General features: G+C 37.1%; 1 protein-coding gene across 4 annotated transcripts in view; it reads left to right on the forward strand.

The window, feature by feature from the left end:
• gabbr1b (gamma-aminobutyric acid (GABA) B receptor, 1b) overlaps nt 1-18,194 on the forward strand; it is a 134,781-nt gene that overhangs the window by 115,130 nt on the left and 1,457 nt on the right. For 3 of the 4 annotated variants that reach the window (XM_084423814.1, XM_084423815.1, XM_084423817.1), the window contains 5 exons: nt 6,812-6,922; nt 7,054-7,147; nt 11,217-11,344; nt 14,876-15,004; nt 15,745-15,888. In XM_084423814.1, coding sequence (XP_084279940.1) covers nt 6,812-6,922; nt 7,054-7,147; nt 11,217-11,344; nt 14,876-15,004; nt 15,745-15,888 — 606 coding nt within the window. The remainder of the gene's footprint in view (nt 1-6,811; nt 6,923-7,053; nt 7,148-11,216; nt 11,345-14,875; nt 15,005-15,744; nt 15,889-18,194) is intronic. The other variant, XM_084423816.1, reaches the window with a different exon arrangement.

Below are 18,194 nucleotides of genomic sequence, written 5' to 3' on the forward strand. Positions count from 1 at the left end.
ATGGAAAGGATCCTTACACAATGTCGAAAGAGGACTGGTTATGTAGGCTAATCCTGCGGCATACCCCGATATTCAGGAAATGGACATTGCCAAGTATCTCATCCACACCGTTAGTGCGTACACTTTTGACGAATTAAGAGGAAGAAAGTCTCTGGAAGCATACAATTATTTTGTTAGAATGTGCGAGTTAAAATTCTATGTGGTCGCATTTGTGCGAGTGCATGGTCATGTACTACTCAGTTAAATTCACGCATGAATTCTCCTGCATTGAACTTGTTTTAGCGCCCGCCAAAGTCTTATTTGATCGGTGAGTAATGTAGATGAACTGGGCGCATGTTTAACTGAAAGAACGAGCAGAGGGAGAGAGAGCCGGTCGCGCGCGCGCACTCTCTCTTCGGAGCCAGGCGAAAGTGTAAACAAGACTTCACCGTCTCCAAACTAAGCGCTGTCTTGTTCTCTCTCCCTCGTGGAAAAGTTAGTCTGGAGCCCTGCATTGACGGTTCACATCGCTGTAGCCAGGCGGCTGATATCTGCACAGCCCTTATTATACGGTACATTTAGACTCAGTGTCAAGACAGTGATTTGACAGCCGATGAGAGCTAGCGCATTTATCTAGCCCATCTAGGAAATGATTAGATAAAGTACGTGTCACATCTCCAGAGCACAAAACCTCTAAATGTTCACAAGAGCTGCACTGAACATTGACTCCAGCCAAACGGAGAATAATCGTATGATTTTCATGTTCAGAATAATGCCGATTCAGGATATTATCATGCTCCGTAATGCAAACGCTTGACCCATTTGACACACAAGATGGCGCCATAAGGAGTTGCGGTCTATAGTCTATAGACTATAACCTGTGTGTTTACACAGCCTATTTAAAAATGGTTGGTGCTGGTGTTTCGTGTGCGTTCGGCCACGCACGACAAACTATCTGTTATAGTTATCTGTTATAGTTATCAAAATATCTGATAATAACAGAAAGCGTACACTAACGTTGCGGATAGTTCCTATAGTGCTGGTTTAGAACCTACTCTGAAGGAGCTAAATTAGTTCCTCCAAAGGGAGTTCCTAGAACTAAAATCGTTCCTAGTTCCTGCGGTGCGAACACGCCAAAATCCGTGTACTTCCGCCAATATTTCTAGGAACTCTAGGAAAAAGGTTCCTCCGGTGCGAAAGCTCCTATAAATGCAGCCTTGGGGAGAGACTTTCAAAAATATAAAAAATCTTACCAACCCCAAACCTTTAAATGGTAGTGTATCTGTTATGTCTGATCTGTGTTTGTGTTTTGCTTCAGTTGGACTTTGAGTTAGTTTTGCACTGTTGCACTGTTATTTGTTCATGCTCTTCTGTTTCCTCGGTTTATGATTTGCCCTCATGTGTTCCACTTGTGTCTTGTTAATTATCTTGTTTAGTCCCATGCTGCGTCCCAATTCGCCTACTTATACTACGCCCTAAAAGTATGTACTGTTTTTGTGAAGAAAAAGTACATACTTTTGAGTGTGTAGCAAAAGAGTACACAAGCTCTGGGACATACTATCACATCATACAATTGCATCTTTAGCGGTTGCTCTCTGTCGCATCCTGACACTGTGAACTGGCCTGTTAATCATCTTGTCACAGTTAAAATCCTCCACATTTCATTTTCTACCGTATCGGTGAGAAATGCAGTAGCACATTGATCAGCAGTCGCAGATCTTTCATGCGGAGCACTCTCCTCATATTAATGCATAATGATGCATTTAAAAGTAAATGGCTAAACGGATCTTTATAAAAGTCCACATTGTTATTGCAGATGAAATATAACATGGATAATATTTTTATCCTCCATTGCGCAATGGGTTGTGGGCAATATTAGCCATTGTAGTGAGCACGGATCCACACTTCAAAAATCTATCAGAAATAGTAGACCATCCTGGGACTTTTGACATACTCTTTTCAACATACTTTGCTTTGGGACACACTTATTTTAATCTTAACCCTTTAGAACCTGAAGCTAAAATAGGTGTTTTTCACATAATTAGATTTTTTGACTGTAAAATTCTAAAACAATGTGCTATCTTCATGTGCAAGGTGTCCTCTTTTTCAGAAAAAGATAAGCTTTCAACAAATTACAGTTATTGACCATTATTGTGTGTGGTGAGTTTGTAAATAGAATTTAAATAGACAAAAAAAAAAAAAAGAGAATCAATTTGCTGATTTTTATTTAGAAAAAAACTGAAAAAATCATGACCGAAAGAAACTAACACTTTAAAGTTGAAAAATGAACTATAATACATATATACAAGTCTTTTTTGTGACATTGGGTTGCACAGTTTTCATTTAGGACACTTTTTTTCATACACGCACACATACACATGCATAGGCACGCACACATACACATGCTACATGCTTAGATACGTGAAAGAGTAACAGCCATCCGCCTCCCAAGTTTCATTAAAAATCATCCCAATCCCTTCTTCTGCTGTCTAACTCTTCTTTCGCCATGTATTTGTTCGTTTCTTTTATTATTTTATGCAATCCAAAACACTCTAACCTGCCGCGCGTCGTATCTCTCTGTTTAAATCCTTTCATCCCGCGCTGCTGTCATTTGCAGATGGAAAGCATGACATTACCGTAATACAGTGAGGAAAATAAGTATTTGAACACCCTGCTATTTTGCAAGTTCTCCCACTTAGAAATCATGGAGGGGTCTGAAGTCGTCATCGTAGGTGCATGTCCACTGTGAGAGACATAATCAAAAAAAAAAAATCCAGAAATCACAATGTATGATTTTTTAACTATTTATTTGTATGATACAGCTGCAAATAAGTATTTGAACACCTGAGAAAATCAATGTTAATATTTGGTACAGTAGCCTTTGTTTGCAATTACAGAGGTCAAACGTTTCCTGTAGTTTTTCACCAGGTTTGCACACACTGAAGGAGGGATTTTGGCCCACTCCTCCACACAGATCTTCTCTAGATCAGTCAGGTTTCTGGGCTGTCTCTGAGAAACACGGAGTTTGAGCTCCCTCCAAAGATTCTCTATTGGGTTTAGGTCTGGAGACTGGCTAGGCCACGCCAGAACCTTGATATGCTTCTTACAGAGCCACTCCTTGGTTATCCTGGCTGTGTGCTTCGGGTCATTGTCATGTTGGAAGACCCAGCCTCGACCCATCTTCAATGTTCTAACTGAGGGAAGGAGGTTGTTCCCCAAAATCTCGCAATACATGGCCCCGGTCATCCTCTCCTTAATACAGTGCAGTCGCCCTGTCCCATGTGCAGAAAAACACCCCCAAAGCATGACGCTACCACCCCCATGCTTCACAGTAGGGATGGTGTTCTTGGGATGGTACTCATCATTCTTCTTCCTCCAAACACATTTAGTGGAATTATGACCAAAAAGTTCTATTTTGGTCTCATCTGACCACATGACTTTCTCCCATGACTCCTCTGGATCATCCAAATGGTCATTGGCAAACTTAAGACGGGCCTTGACATGTGCTGGTTTAAGCAGGGGAACCTTCCGTGCCATGCATGATTTCAAACCATGACGTCTTAGTGTATTACCAACAGTAACCTTGGAAACGGTGGTCCCAGCTCTTTTCAGGTCATTGACCAGCTCCTCCCGTGTAGTTCTGGGCTGATTTCTCACCTTTCTTAGGATCATTGAGACCCCACGAGGTGAGATCTTGCATGGAGCCCCAGTCCGAGGGAGACTGACAGTCATGTTTAGCTTCTTCCATTTTCTAATGATTGCTCCAACAGTGGACCTTTTTTCACCAAGCTGCTTGGCAATTTCCCCGTAGCCCTTTCCAGCCTTGTGGAGGTGTACAATTTTGTCTCTAGTGTCTTTGGACAGCTCTTTGGTCTTGGCCATGTTAGTAGTTGGATTCTTACTGATTGTATGGGGTGGACAGGTGTCTTTATGCAGCTAATGACCTCAAACAGGTGCATCTAATTTAGGATAATAAATGGAGAGGAGGTGGACATTTTAAAGGCAGACTAACAGGTCTTTGAGGGTTAGAATTCTAGCTGATAGACAGGTGTTCAAATACTTATTTGCAGCTGTATCATACAAATAAATAGTTTAAAAATCATATATTGTGATTTCTGGATTTTTTTTTTTTAGATTATGTCTCTCACAGTGGACATGCACCTACGATGACAATTTCAGACCCCTCCATGATTTCCAAGTGGGAGAACTTGCAAAATAGCAGGGTGTTCAAATACTTATTTTCCTCACTGTAAGCCGTGTATTGGCGAAAAGCGCTTGATGTCTAATTTCAGGAACTATTTGAATTATTTTGATAGTGCAAATGGTTGAAGAGTTACAGTGACGAATACAGCTTGGTTGGCTGTGTCGTCGACGACACATCCGGTTTTAAAGGGTTAAATACTATTTAGGATGGATAGTATGGACATTGGGACCCAGGGCCAGTGTGTCCCAGTATATTTATAGCCCTGTTTTTGTTAGTAGTAGTGTTATTGATATCTATATATAGATCACTATATATACTGATAGTGTTAGTTTTTGGAAATAAAAAATTAGGAAAACTTTTTGATGTGTTTTGGCCATTCATTTACACAACAACAGCGTTTTGGGGGCCTGAAACCGTAACCTTTTAAAAAACTGGATTCAAAGTGCAAGTATTTTAAAACGAAACCGTTATTGTCTCCGTGTAAACTACAAAAACGCGAATTTGTGAAAATGGTGACGTCATGCGAATGCGGATTACGTGTTCAGTCTATAGGCGCTTAGTGTTTCTTTACAAAGTGAGATCGCCAACTACTGGCCTGGCAGCATAATACAAAGTTTTTAGTTGTTTTCGCAGATCCGTGTGAACGGGGATCGTTTTGACAATGTTGTTGTCTGTACACTTTTCTGTTTTTAGTGCATCGTTGTTGAGTAAACGTACCCTACAAAAATGATATTTTTCACAGCCTAAAGTAACCATTATAACTAAAAATAGAGTCAAAGGAGATAAAGGGTTCAGGATAAGTACATAATGCCTATTATTGAGAATTCATGAGCATTCATCTAGTGGTGGAGAGGAGCTTGTCATGTTCCCTGTGGAGAGCTCTCTCTCTCTCTCTCTCTCTCTCTCTCTCTCTCTCTCTCTCTCTCTCTCTCTCTCTCTCTCTCTCTCTCTCTCTCTCTCTGCTTCTACAAAAAGGATTCAAAAATTGAGAAACGATCTATGATGTGCAGTGGGGCATTGAATTGACGGCTTTGTCATTTTCCAATGTGCTTCTTTGACTGGTGCGTCACTATTGAGATTTTTTTTTTTTAAAGTTAAAAACAAACACAAACCGAGCATCAGTAAGTTTGTTTGAAGTGGATTCTTCAAAGTCATTGTCAGGGATACAAAAGGGAAATATTGGAATAAAGAATAGTTTCAGCATTTATTAAAAACCATAACACGGAAAGAAAGATTTGGGACAAAGATTCTATTTATAACAAAGAGAAACTCGTGAACTTGTATGATGATATGTTTTATTGTAGAAATAATGACAAAAACAAAACAGGGACCTCTGTTTGTAAAATATACTTTTTTTTTTTTTTTTTATAAATTAATATTTTTATTCAGCAAGGACACATTAAATTGATCAAAAGTGAGAGTAAAGGTATTTATAATGTTACAAAACATTTATATTTCAAATAAAAGCTGTTCTTTTTAACTTTCTAGTCATCAAAGAATACTGAAAAAATGGTTAATAAAATTGTTAAAAAAACAGTTTCCACAAAAATATTAAGCAGCACAACTGTTTTCAATGCTGATAATAATCAAGAAATGTTTCTTGAGCAGCAAATCAGTATATTAGAATGACACTGAAGACTAGAGTAATCCAGTAATGTCATCACAGGAATAAATTACATTTTAAAATATATTAAAATAGAAAACAGTTATTTAAAATTGTTTTACTGTATTTTTGGTCAAATCAATGCATCCTTGGTGAGCTTAAGAGTATTCTTTCAAAAACATTTAAAAAATCTTACCGACCACAACCATTTGAACAGTTGTGTGTTAGAAACTGACTATGTGATTGATAACTAATCTTGTTTGTGCAAAATTATATTCAGTATTTCAATTTCTGTTATGACCATGTTGCTCATAATAAAAAAAATATATGTGTAAGGACGCCAGAAAGGATCTGTTCACAAAGAGAAAAATACACCCACAAATTACATCAATGCAAAACCAGAGGTTCATCCACGTAGAAAAGAAGTTCCACCACTTAAAGGATGATCAAGGCATCTTTAGAGCTTAATATAAGCACTGGAATGTCCCATAAACATGTTCAAGTACATTCCTGTTCATTTTTACAAACAGAGATATGAGTCAAAGTTATCTTGCAATCAGTAGCAGGCCATATATAGAGCTTAACTTGTTTTGAACCCAGAAAATTCCTTGAATCAATTGTCTGGCTATGTGCAAGTTCTTTCATCCTCGCCGTTGTGAAGGTGTGTTTGAGGTTTATGATCTCTCAAAAGTGAGGATAAACAATACGAGTCACAGAGAACATATGCTTTTTATGTTGCTCTTTAAATAAATGCTTTTTATGTTTAATTGCTCACAAACACCATCCTCGCTACAAAAAAAGAACGAGTATTGATTTTGTTGAAATCCATTAAAGACACTTTCCTTACTTAAACCATAAAGAGCAGCCACCGTGTGGCGGATTGAATTGGCATCCTGATAATGGGCCATTGTTTTCCCTTCAAGCTCTCTGCACTTACGCTCCTTATGATGTCATGAATCACCACAGAAGTTGTTTCTTTCACTGGCTTGGATGGAAAGTTGATTTGTGGTGTTTTTATATCCCAGCAGCACCTGGAGCCCTGGAAGCTCTATGCCACCGTGGGGGTCCTGCTGGTTATCGACATCCTGTCCCTTATGATTTGGCAGATTGTGGACCCCTTGCACATCACAGTGGAGGTAAGACAGCCCTCCGTCCTATCAGGGACTGTGTTTTTACGAACATGACACAGGTTGGATTTATTGTGTTTTGCCACAAGGTGCATATGAACAAAATCTAGAATTAACCGTTTCTCTTTCTCTCTGAGCAGAAGTTCACTAAAGAAGCACCTAAAGGGGACGTGGATCAGTTGATTGAGCCTCTTCTGCAGCACTGCAGTTCAGAGAAGATGAACACATGGCTTGGTAAGAATCGTTCTGGGTTTGACTCTGAGGCCCCGTCCACACTACTGCGTTTTCGTTTAAAAACGGAGACCTTTTGCTACGTTTGCACCTCCCGTCCACACTAAAACGGCAAAAACGGAGACCCAAAACGGAGAAGTTTAGAAACGCTGCCGACCCGTTTTTCGTTTTGAATCTCCGGAGGGTGTTTTAGTCTGGACGGGTCAAAACGGAGGACTTTAGAAACGATGACGTAGTAGAGGCTCACGCTCGGCTCTATGATTGGGTGTCATCAGTCATGGCGTATATCTTTGCTAGCAGCTGTTGTGCAAGTAAATTCTGCATTTTACAATGCTATAACTGCCTACATGTGCCGGAGGCAAGCTATTATTCGAGCGATCTGTGACAATTCCCGTGTGCAGCGGCGGTATCGACCGTACATGGAGCGTTGGTTTTGGGTTAACCCGGGAAGAACCAGCGCATGGTGGGATAATTTTATCAATGAAGTTGCATGCGCATGCCCAGTGTTGGTGAATGGTCACGTGATCCGCGTTTTCAGTCGTTTTAATGTGGACGGAGATCAATTCTAATACGCAGCTAAAACGCTGGTGTGGACGGAGATCGTATTCGTTTTAATTCTCCGTTTCTAAACTAAAACGCAGTAGTGTGGACGGGGCCTGAATCTTTTCTCACTGCACCCAATTCTGATTAGATTTTTTTGTAAAATGCAAACGTTACATTTTATCAGTTAATATATTCCCTGACTTTACAGTGCAGTATTTAAATGCAAAAAAACTGCGTTTTATTCACCGACCACCCGTAATCCAGTTTAAACCAGCACTCTCTGTGCTGACTTAGGACTGCAGCAGGCATATTTAAATGAAGTCATTGTTGTGGAAAGAAGGCAGCAAACAGAATTTTCTTCAAAAGGGATGTTTGTGTACATTTTCTAGTAATAACACTGGCAGATATTCATCAAATGTTGATTAAATTATGTTATAACTAGCATACAGTATCTCCAGATGTGCAGTGTAGTCAAGCACATTTCATGTGCCAATTGAAGTGTCTTGATCACACTGGAGGACTAATGCAGTGTATTTTCAGTAAAGTATGAAGATTCCCTTATAAAAAAGAGAAGTGTTTAATTGTACCGAATGTGCGCTTGTAGTGTACTTTAAGTATTTCAAGGTATATTTTTAAGTAAATAAGTATATTTTAAAAACAAAAACTTTACTTTCAGATAGTAAAATATGAATACATGGCTGTTTCTTAAAGGAGAACTCCGGTCAATTTTAACATTGAGCTCATTTTTTTGTACATTTGGAGTGCTGTCAATACAGAGAACAACGACAAAAATCGGTGTTGCCTACACCGAGTTATTCTATTTTTAAAATTTGCACCCTATTGACTTCAATGGGGCAAGTAGTAAGCCTGCTTTTTAGCCTCTTAACATCCTTTAAGTGTCATTACAAGTGCACAGAAAATGTGAGTGATTCCTTCCGAGTGAACACGAGTGGATCTGACTGCAGTAGATGTTAGAGATATTAATAAAAATGAAGTTAATTCAGCCAGCGCTCATACCTTTGTTTACATCCTGTTTTCGGTGGAAGGCCATAGTAATCGATTGTCGAGTTCACGCGCATAGGTTTAGTACCTATGATCACTCGCGTGAACTTGACAATCGACTACTATGGCCTTCCACCGAAAACAGGATGCAAACAAAGGTATGAGCGCTGGCTGAATTAACTTCATTTTTATTAATATCTCTAACATCTACTGCAGTCAGATCCACTCGTGTTCACTCGGAAGGAATCACTCACATTTTCTGTGCACTTGTAATGACACTTAAAGGATGTTAAGAGGCTAAAAAGCAGGCTTACTACTTGCCCCATTGAAGTCAATAGGGTGCAAATTTTAAAAATAGAATAACTCGGTGTAGGCAACACCGATTTTTGTCGTTGTTCTCTGTATTGACAGCACTCCAAATGTACAAAAAAATGAGCTCAATGTTAAAATTGACCGGAGTTCTCCTTTAACAGTTAAGTAAACTTTGTAATGATGTCAAATTAAACATTTTATTTTAAACTACATATAAAATCAATCTTTTCAAAATCCTTTGCTTTAAAGTACACTTATTGTTGATTAAAGCAAGTACTTGATTACAATTTTAACTGTTGTGTGTTATTCAATATTATATACAAGTTAGTGCAATGTGCTAAACTGTAACACCATCATTAAAAATATGTAATTAAAAATGTAATTCATGATATACAAGTTTTAATAGAAATGACAAAGTATATTTTAGATTTCCATAATAATAAAAATTATGCTAAAGTCTACTTATTTTTGACACAGTTCTTCCACTCAGAACCGACCCATAAGATGGGGAATTACAGCGTGCAAATTGTGGTCAGCGTTGTTTTTAGGCCATATTTGCGTCATTACCTGATTTGCATAATTCCTATAATGAATCGGATATTAAAATGCAGACAGTGCATGCAAATAAGGGACGTTCACAGTGGCCACAATGTCTCTCTTCTCGTTTATCATGACATCTCATCATGGTGTTGGGCTCAAAAAAATAGTCGCTGTCTGAAATAAAGCCCATGAGCCTGTGTCTGTGTGAAAGTGATTTAATGAAGGAACCCCGATGGTTTTGACCTTCAGCCTCTCTCCTCAGGTGTTTCCTTCTTGTAAGTGTTAAGTAATTAAACAAATTAATTGCTACCTTTATGAGACAAATTGGAGCTTCCAGTTACGGTCATTAAAATGAGCCTTCAGTGTGTTCTTCAGACAGAGTCCTTGAGAAATGAGAACAGCTGCCCAGTAACAATAAACAGGCCTGTCATACAAATACTTGTATGATACAAATCTGCCATTACAGTTTCTCCAAGTAAACCATTAGTAGGTTGACTTCAAGGAGCATTTGGTTCAAAGATGCATGGAAGGCAGCTTCCTTTCACAACATCTGGATGAGAAAAATAACTGATTTGCACAGAACCAAACAAAAACGAATATAGCAAAGTTCTCATTGAGATCAAAGTTTATTGGATTACTATTTACAAGAAAACACAATTTAAAAATTTCTTCTTTAAATTTTCATTTTAATTCAATATGTTACTTGCTGTTTCTTTGTAATCATTTGTGAAATTTACTAGCAATTTTGGGAGTGAAAATTGCTTAAAAGTAAATCCTACACCATTTTTATTTCTCATTGTATAGTGTGTTGTGAATGTGAAGGATGAATGGCTAGATCCAGGCAAAAGTCATAAGAGCAGGCAGCACCTGTGACTGACTGATTACCCTGTCAGCGTGATAATGTCCACCTATCATGTTTGCATCGGCCTGAATGCATCAAACCGGTGGAAAAGGATGGACTAATTACTTAGTAAACAGCTCACACACTCTAGATAGCACCATTTTTGCTCACATCCAAATCCAAATGGACTTGAAATGATAATCTGAGAGTGAGCCGTTTTTTTAGCAAGCACTCAATTAAATTGAATCTGCACCCCCCCTGTCTGCGACCTTCATTACATCGCCAGTGTTTACCGAGGATTTAATGGTCAGAGAAGAAGGTGACTATAAATAATACACAAGCAACAGCCAGTAGTAACAAATAAAAGATAACTGATACAGTATATGCTTGGCATTGTTGTTTACTAAGGCTGCATTTATTTGATCAAAAATACATTAAAAAGTCATATTATGAAATATTATTAAAATTTAAAATGACTGTTTTCTGTTTGAATATATTTTAAAATGTAATTTATTCCTGTGATAGCAAAGCTGAATTTTCAGCATCATTACTCCATTCTTCAGTGTCACATTATCCTTCAGAAATCATTCTAATATGCTGATTTGCTGCTCAAGAACCATTTATTATCAATGTTACTGTCACTTTTGACCAGTGATGTGTCCTTGCTGAATATAAGTGTTAATTTTTTTTTTTTTTTTTTTTTTTTTTTATCTTACTGACTCTCCCAAAAAATTGTTTTCGCCCCTGTTGCTCCAGCGTCCCTGTATTTGGGATTAAACAATATGGATGTTTGGGAAACCTGTTCATTATATTTGTCTCTGTTTTGACTTTTAGGTGTCGTGTATGGCTATAAGGGTTTGCTGCTGCTTCTGGGTATTTTTCTGGCTTATGAAACCAAATCTGTGTCCACTGAAAAAATAAACGATCATCGAGCTGTTGGGATGGCCATCTACAATGTCTCGGTGAGTCTGTTCATCGTTTTAAACATTTTAAGGTGTGACATTTGAAATGTCAGTTGTCACCCAAATATTGTCCAATTAAAAGGTAGAACTGTTCGGCTGATGTGACTGAAATAGCACCACAGAGGTTTTTTTTTTTTTTTTTTTTTTTTTTGCTCAAGTTTAGTTGGGAGTTGGCGTGTGAATTGGACGCAGCATCCTTCTGGAGCTGTTGTGTGTCACAACACAATCATAAGCAGGAAGAACATGCCTGGAGCATTTCAGTGTGGCTCTGCTAGATTTGATGGAAGTGAAGTGTCTGAGCCTGCCATCTCGAATGCTGTCCAGGGACGCAGAGCTTTCCAGAGGACAGGGAAAGGGAGGGAAAAGAGCTTCCCCTCATCATCGGGAATAAGCTTGCATGTCAGTTTGACGGGACTGGAGCTCTAAAGTAGTTAGAAAACTCAAGTAAAGTGGTCCCACAGTAATGTTGAAAGTTGTTTGTTTTTGCCCATCATCTCATCTGTTCCACTTTAGCATTTCAGTGCGGCCCCACGGCTCACGAGTCACGAAAGAAGCACGTGCCATGCTGATAACACCCTCAGTATTGATGAGAAAAACATGGGAATCTCTTTTCATTTACCATAAAGACTTCTGGTCTGTTTTCTATGGCGAAGGCTGATTGGAAATGAAGCACAAAGCTTTTGTCAATCAGCTATTTCATTGTAGGCTTTTAATTTGAAGCAGTGTGTTTCTCTTCATCTCGGCCTCCAAGGATTACCCATTATACACTGAACCCAATTTAAGATCAAATTGAGGGAGAGACTGTAGATCAGCAAGGGGCCAAATTTTGCATTTTAATCTTTTCTCTCTCTCTCTTTTTCCAAGTCGCGGGCTGACTCCTGGCCCTTAGCGAATGCCTATTCTGCTAAAGAAATGATTTCAGATGCCATCTGTCATGTCATTACAAACTCCATCACTTTTTAGAATTTCAGCTGCTTGGAGGACAATAATAAAGACAATAAGAGCTCACCTCTTTCACAGGAAACTGATAAGATTTATTAAACTCACATTTTGACTTGTTTGACTCCCAAATCAAGTACAATAGAAGTTATATATATATTTACAGGATAGCTGTTATGGTGCTTTTATGTTATTTATTTTCCTTCTTTTTGGATTTTGACAGTTGTGATCGCTATTAACTGTCATTATATGGAAAATATCTGCAGAGATTCTTTTCCACAAAAGAAATTATATTCAAATGGGTTTGAAACGACATAAGGATGAATAAATAATGACATACTGTAAATTGTGTCATCATTTACTCACCCTTATGTTCTTCCAAAGCCATATCACCGTGTCCTAACCATACGCGATGCAATAAGATTCCAGCGACAAGCATTTGTCTGTCCACACCAGATGCGACTACAACTACAAGACACAACAAATCAATCAAAAATCACAGCCAATTGGAATAGTGTGTGGGCGGAGTCTCTCTGCAAGCACACTGCACTCGCAATGAAATGGATAAATACATAATCAAATTCATAAATATTATTTTAACATCATTAAAAATACATACTCAGTGACTGAAATAAACCTTGTCATAGAAAACACTTGTTTGTTCAAACTGAGTTGACAGTTTGAATGGTCTTGTTTCCATTCATTTATTTGCAAGATCTGAGGTTATTTATCCATTGTCACTTTCAGTTTGGTTATAAATGTCACGCAAAAGGATTTTCAAACTCAGATTAGATGCTTTTAACATTATATAAAGCACATAATCAATACCTGAGATTATCATTGTTGTTGTTCCAGCCGCAATGTTGTAGAAATAGAAACCGTTCCTAAAATAGAATCCCCTGTGGTGTATCACCGTCGGCTGGTTTGGACAACTCTGAACATGGAAAAGATACCTTTTATCGTGTGTCGCTGTGTTGTGTCGTGTCATGTCTTGTTAGGACATGGTGCATTGCTTTTATCCTCCTGTGGAACACAAAACAAGATATTTTGAAGAATGCCCTGGTTGCTCTTTTCCATTTAATGACAGTGAATGAGGATTCACTTACTGCTTGCATTATTTAGCATGGCTGTGCATTTTAAACTAAAACCATACTGATTTTGTTGCATCATTAATGCTCTGCCGTGGTGTGATTCAAGTGTGAAGGCTGCTGGCTACTGCTGTTACTCCAGCTATAAACTGCTTCGATTTATAGAGACTGCTTTGCACTTTTTGCCCTGTCCAAATAACTAATGACCCTGCAAAAAAAGATCACCTCTGTTGATGCCAGGCAACATTTTCTTTTTGCTAGCCTGGATGAGATTTTACTTGTTGTGTGAGAAACGACTGACTGGTGATCAATATTTATTGATTCACTTCTTTCTCTCTTGGTTTCTGTTCTATTCTCCTATGCCTTCAAAAGAAGTTTTTTTTTTTTCATTTTGTTATATGAACGTGACATTAAAACGGTTCTTGTACACATATTATAATTCCTTCATCATTTATTGTTGCTACTTTTCAGAAGTCTTTTATGAAAATATTGCTATATGTTGGCCCACACCCACACTTTCCATCATAAATAATGAAAATCAGTTATTAAAAAAACAATTCTTACATGTTATGATAATCGAAACAAAGAGTCATACACCATTTTAGTATTTATTGTGTGAAAATGTAAATAAGGAAAATTTCCAATCATAATATTTTGTCAAATTATTATATAAGTATATAAGTAAATAAATATTACTTGTGTATATTTAGAATATATCAAGTGCTAGCTATGAAATTAGCCTTAACAAGACATAGGACTGTGCCAGTTTATTATAAACAATAAACAGTCATTATTTAAGAATTTGGGACATTTGTTGGCTCAGAAACATAATTCAGAAAAAAATTATAGAACCCTCTTGTGATGCATGTATATCCACTGATAGACCAGTGTTATTATTACTATATTACAGTGTTTATTAATATTTTAAATTAGCTTTTTAAAATTTTCACTTTAATTTTAGTATACATTTTTGTCATTTTATGTGCTTTATTTGTTATCATTGTTATTAGATTTTTTTTATATTTCTATTTTACTTTCATTTGTTTTTATTTCAGTTTTAGTTGTAGTGATTTTAGTACTTTCTTCAAGTTAGTTGTCAAAACAGCACTTGTAGTTTCATATATTTAACATCTAATATTTGATTTAATTTCAGCTTTATTGTCATTAACGAAAACTATTTTTAGTAATTGTAGTTTTTGTTAACAATAACAACATTGTCTTGGACTTTGACAGTAGACTATGGAAGCTTGTTTCCGCCACAGAATGAAAAAGGTAATTGCGACTTTTTATCTCACAGTTCTGACTTTTTTTCTCACAATTGTGAGTTTATATCTCTAAAAAGTCAGAATTGCGTGATATCAAGTTGCAATTATCTTTAAAATGTTTTATTCTGTGATGGAAACAAGCTTCCATGGTAGACCAATTAATGTAGTAAAAAATGTGTTTTGTAAGCACCCATAGTTAAAGAAACACCTGTATATGTAACTGTTTCTCTCTCTTTCAGGTGTTGTGCATGATTACCGCTCCTGTCACCATGATTCTATCGTCTAAGCAGGACGCCTCGTTCGCCTTCGCCTCGTTGGCCATCATCTTCTCCGTCTACATCACTCTAGTTGTCCTCTTCGTCCCCAAGGTACAACTGAAGATCATTTTCTCAAAACAAGAAGGAGCGCTAATGTAAATATTGTATTACAGTGATTAATATTAATGGTGGATAACTAGAGCAAAGGAAGGAGTGATCAAAGAGTGGTTACTGTGTGACATATGCATCTCTCTCAGCGGTCTTCTCATGAAATCTTAAAGCGCGCTGAATGATGATGCTATGGAGATGTGGTGTGAAGAGTAATTAGCTGGTGAAGTGGTTTTGCTTTTTGTACAGTAACGAAAGTTATAATGAGCATTGATATTTGAAGCGGTTGTCATAACATTTAAAGATTTTAAAATGAGCGGTTCATTCATAAATCCGTAAGATCTTACCTACCAGTGCTGAAAGTGCTGCATAAGGTCTAAATAAGAAAAGTCTCTAAGTATTTACAGAATGACATACCTCCAGACCAGTGCTCTCATTTTTATATTATTTTATTTTTATATTTTCTTGTCTAATGATCTACACATAATCAAAAACCTATGACTCGACTAGTAGTTACATTTTAATCAAACTCATGTTTGTTCACTCTTTTTTTACATCAGTTATTTTTTATTACTATTATTATTTCTATTGTTGCCTGCTGCTCATCGGTTTGCACTGTATTTTTAATAAATAGTAGGTAGTAGTAGACCGTATTTGTTGTCCAGCTTGCAGTACATTAATATTCTGTCGACGTGAATCTGGTCTGTTGTTATACCTAGTGTGGTGTGTGTTTGTGGGTGTAGATGCGGAGGCTTATCACTCGTGGTGAGTGGCAGTCGGACCAGCAGGAGACCATGAAGACCGGCTCATCCACAAACAACAATGATGAGGAGAAATCCCGCCAGCTGGAGAGAGAGAACAAAGAGCTGCAGAAGATCATCCAGGAGGTTCTGTGTCACATTCAATTTTTCCAGCACACTGTTCAGAATGTCTGATACCAGGATTGAACACAATGTCAAAACTGAATTGAGAATGCCTTTTTAAAATTTGTTTAGAGTTTTGAATGAATGAGCAAAATTGTACTTTTAATTAAAGGAACTAGGGGTGTCCCCGACTATGGATTTTCATAGTCGAATCAGAATCGTCAAGTCTTGCCTATAGTCGAATCATGTGTATGGGGGTGGGGCTGGGGGCGGGGCTTTAACGTTTCAAAGCCGCGATGTACAGAAAATCACACAAAGATATAGAACAAAATGTATAAAAACATTTTGGATCAATAAAACTAAGAAATAACATAAATAACTCCAGAAAGGCCACACTGCAGACAGGATTTGCATTTCACATCCAAATCAAATTAAATCGGCTAAATTACCTGTGCGAGCAGGCTCTAAGTACAGCACAACATCGATGCACTGAAAAAATAAACAATTAATTTACTAAATTAAATTAGAACAGAATATACCTTTCTAATAAATAAAAATACAAAACGAAATAAATCAGAATCAAGTTACAAGATGAGCAAATGTGTAAGGGGAATAAAGTGCAGGGGAACATATATTCAAAACACAAGCCACAAATAGTTAGATTAGATAACCCTGACAGATCAATAAATAAAATAAAAATAAATTATTAAAATAACAATAGTAGCCAGAATTTTCAACTTTGTCTTTTTAACTGCAGAAACAACAATAAATGCTAAACTGGAGAGGCAGTCTTTTTAGCTAAAAATGTTCACAGCATCCAAAAATCAAATTAGAACCGGCTGAAAAGTTTTGAAATCACTTGTACCCTACCTGATCGAGAGAAAAAATCCTGTCTTTCACTCTGTCTGTGTCCGTTGGAGTCTTTTGTGCGCGCGGATAAAATACATTCTAAAACACTTAAAATGAAAAAACTACTTAATCTCCTAAAATAGTTAAATTAAAATATCAAATTATGTAAAGAAAACGCTTTATTATAGGAGGAACGCATTGCGTTCATATTCTGGGTTCATCTGCTTATCTGCACATAGTATGGTTTCTTAATAAAGTGTGTACTGTGTACATGCATTAAGCCATGTTAAAGTGCCTTTTAAGCGTTTTAAAAGCTTTTTTCACGTTAAGCATTTTAGAATGTCCCGTGGAAAACCAACTTGTTAACGTTGGCCGGCAGAAGTGCGATCATGGTTTTCCTGATGCTAAATCCAGCCTTGGAGAATATCCTTTCTGATGGTGTACATCCACACTTTAGATTTTCTTATCCCAGACATTGTTAAAGATTGAAATCCTTGCCGCCAAGACGCTCCTTTGTCGGTCACGGATTGAAAGTGAAACTTAAATCTGTCACGGGGTGTTTGGATTTATTCACGCACGTTAAAAAATATTTCTTAAAAGCTTCTTTCTTTGCACATTTTTATATACAGCATTATCATAATAGGCTGAATATTAACGTATTGACAGAAAACCGGTAGTTCTATGTGAAATCAGACATTGAGCGCTCTCATATAGCCAAAATGGCATGATCCTCGTTTCAAAACACCTCTGCGAAGATTCGACCGTGAGATCGGTAGTCGAATCAGGCTCCTCCAATCGAAGCATCGAATCTTCGACTATTCGGGGTCACCCCTAAAAGGAACAAGAATTTAAAGAAATGAATGTAACTGCTGTAAGTGTAGTTTATATATATATATATATATATATATATATATATATATATATATATATATATATAATTAGGTGAAATTTTATAGACCATGGTGTAAGACCACTTAATTCCCCATGTACATAACTGTTGCTTTGTAATGATCAGTATAATGTATTCCACTAAGACCGAGGAAATTTGATTCCCGGTTGCCTTAATCTGAAAAAGCAAAAACATCAAACAAAATTTCCAATGATTGTCTCAGCCTCAGGATTTGAACACTGAGATCTGAAAAAGGGTATTACATATAATGATGAGATCAATTTGATTTTGCGGGTGGAGAATTCAATGAGATCATCAAAATGTTAACAAATAAGCTACCACAGTATTTATTTTATTAAGTGATCTTAAAACAATGTGGAGGTGCCGATGCTATTGTTTTTGCAGTAATTAACATAGTGTAATTAGTAACCATTAGTTGCCATCTGATGTTTTCAGTTTTCATGTTATATTCATATTTTATTCTAATTAAGCTTTATTTCAATTGACAGAGTTTTTAATAGTTTTAGTTAACAATAACAGCACTAAAATGAAATTCCCCATTTGTGTTATTGTGTTGAATTTCTTTGAATTG

The sequence above is a fragment of the Rutilus rutilus genome (assembly GCF_951802725.1).
Source record: "Rutilus rutilus genome assembly, chromosome: 11".
Taxonomy (NCBI): domain Eukaryota; kingdom Metazoa; phylum Chordata; class Actinopteri; order Cypriniformes; family Leuciscidae; genus Rutilus; species Rutilus rutilus.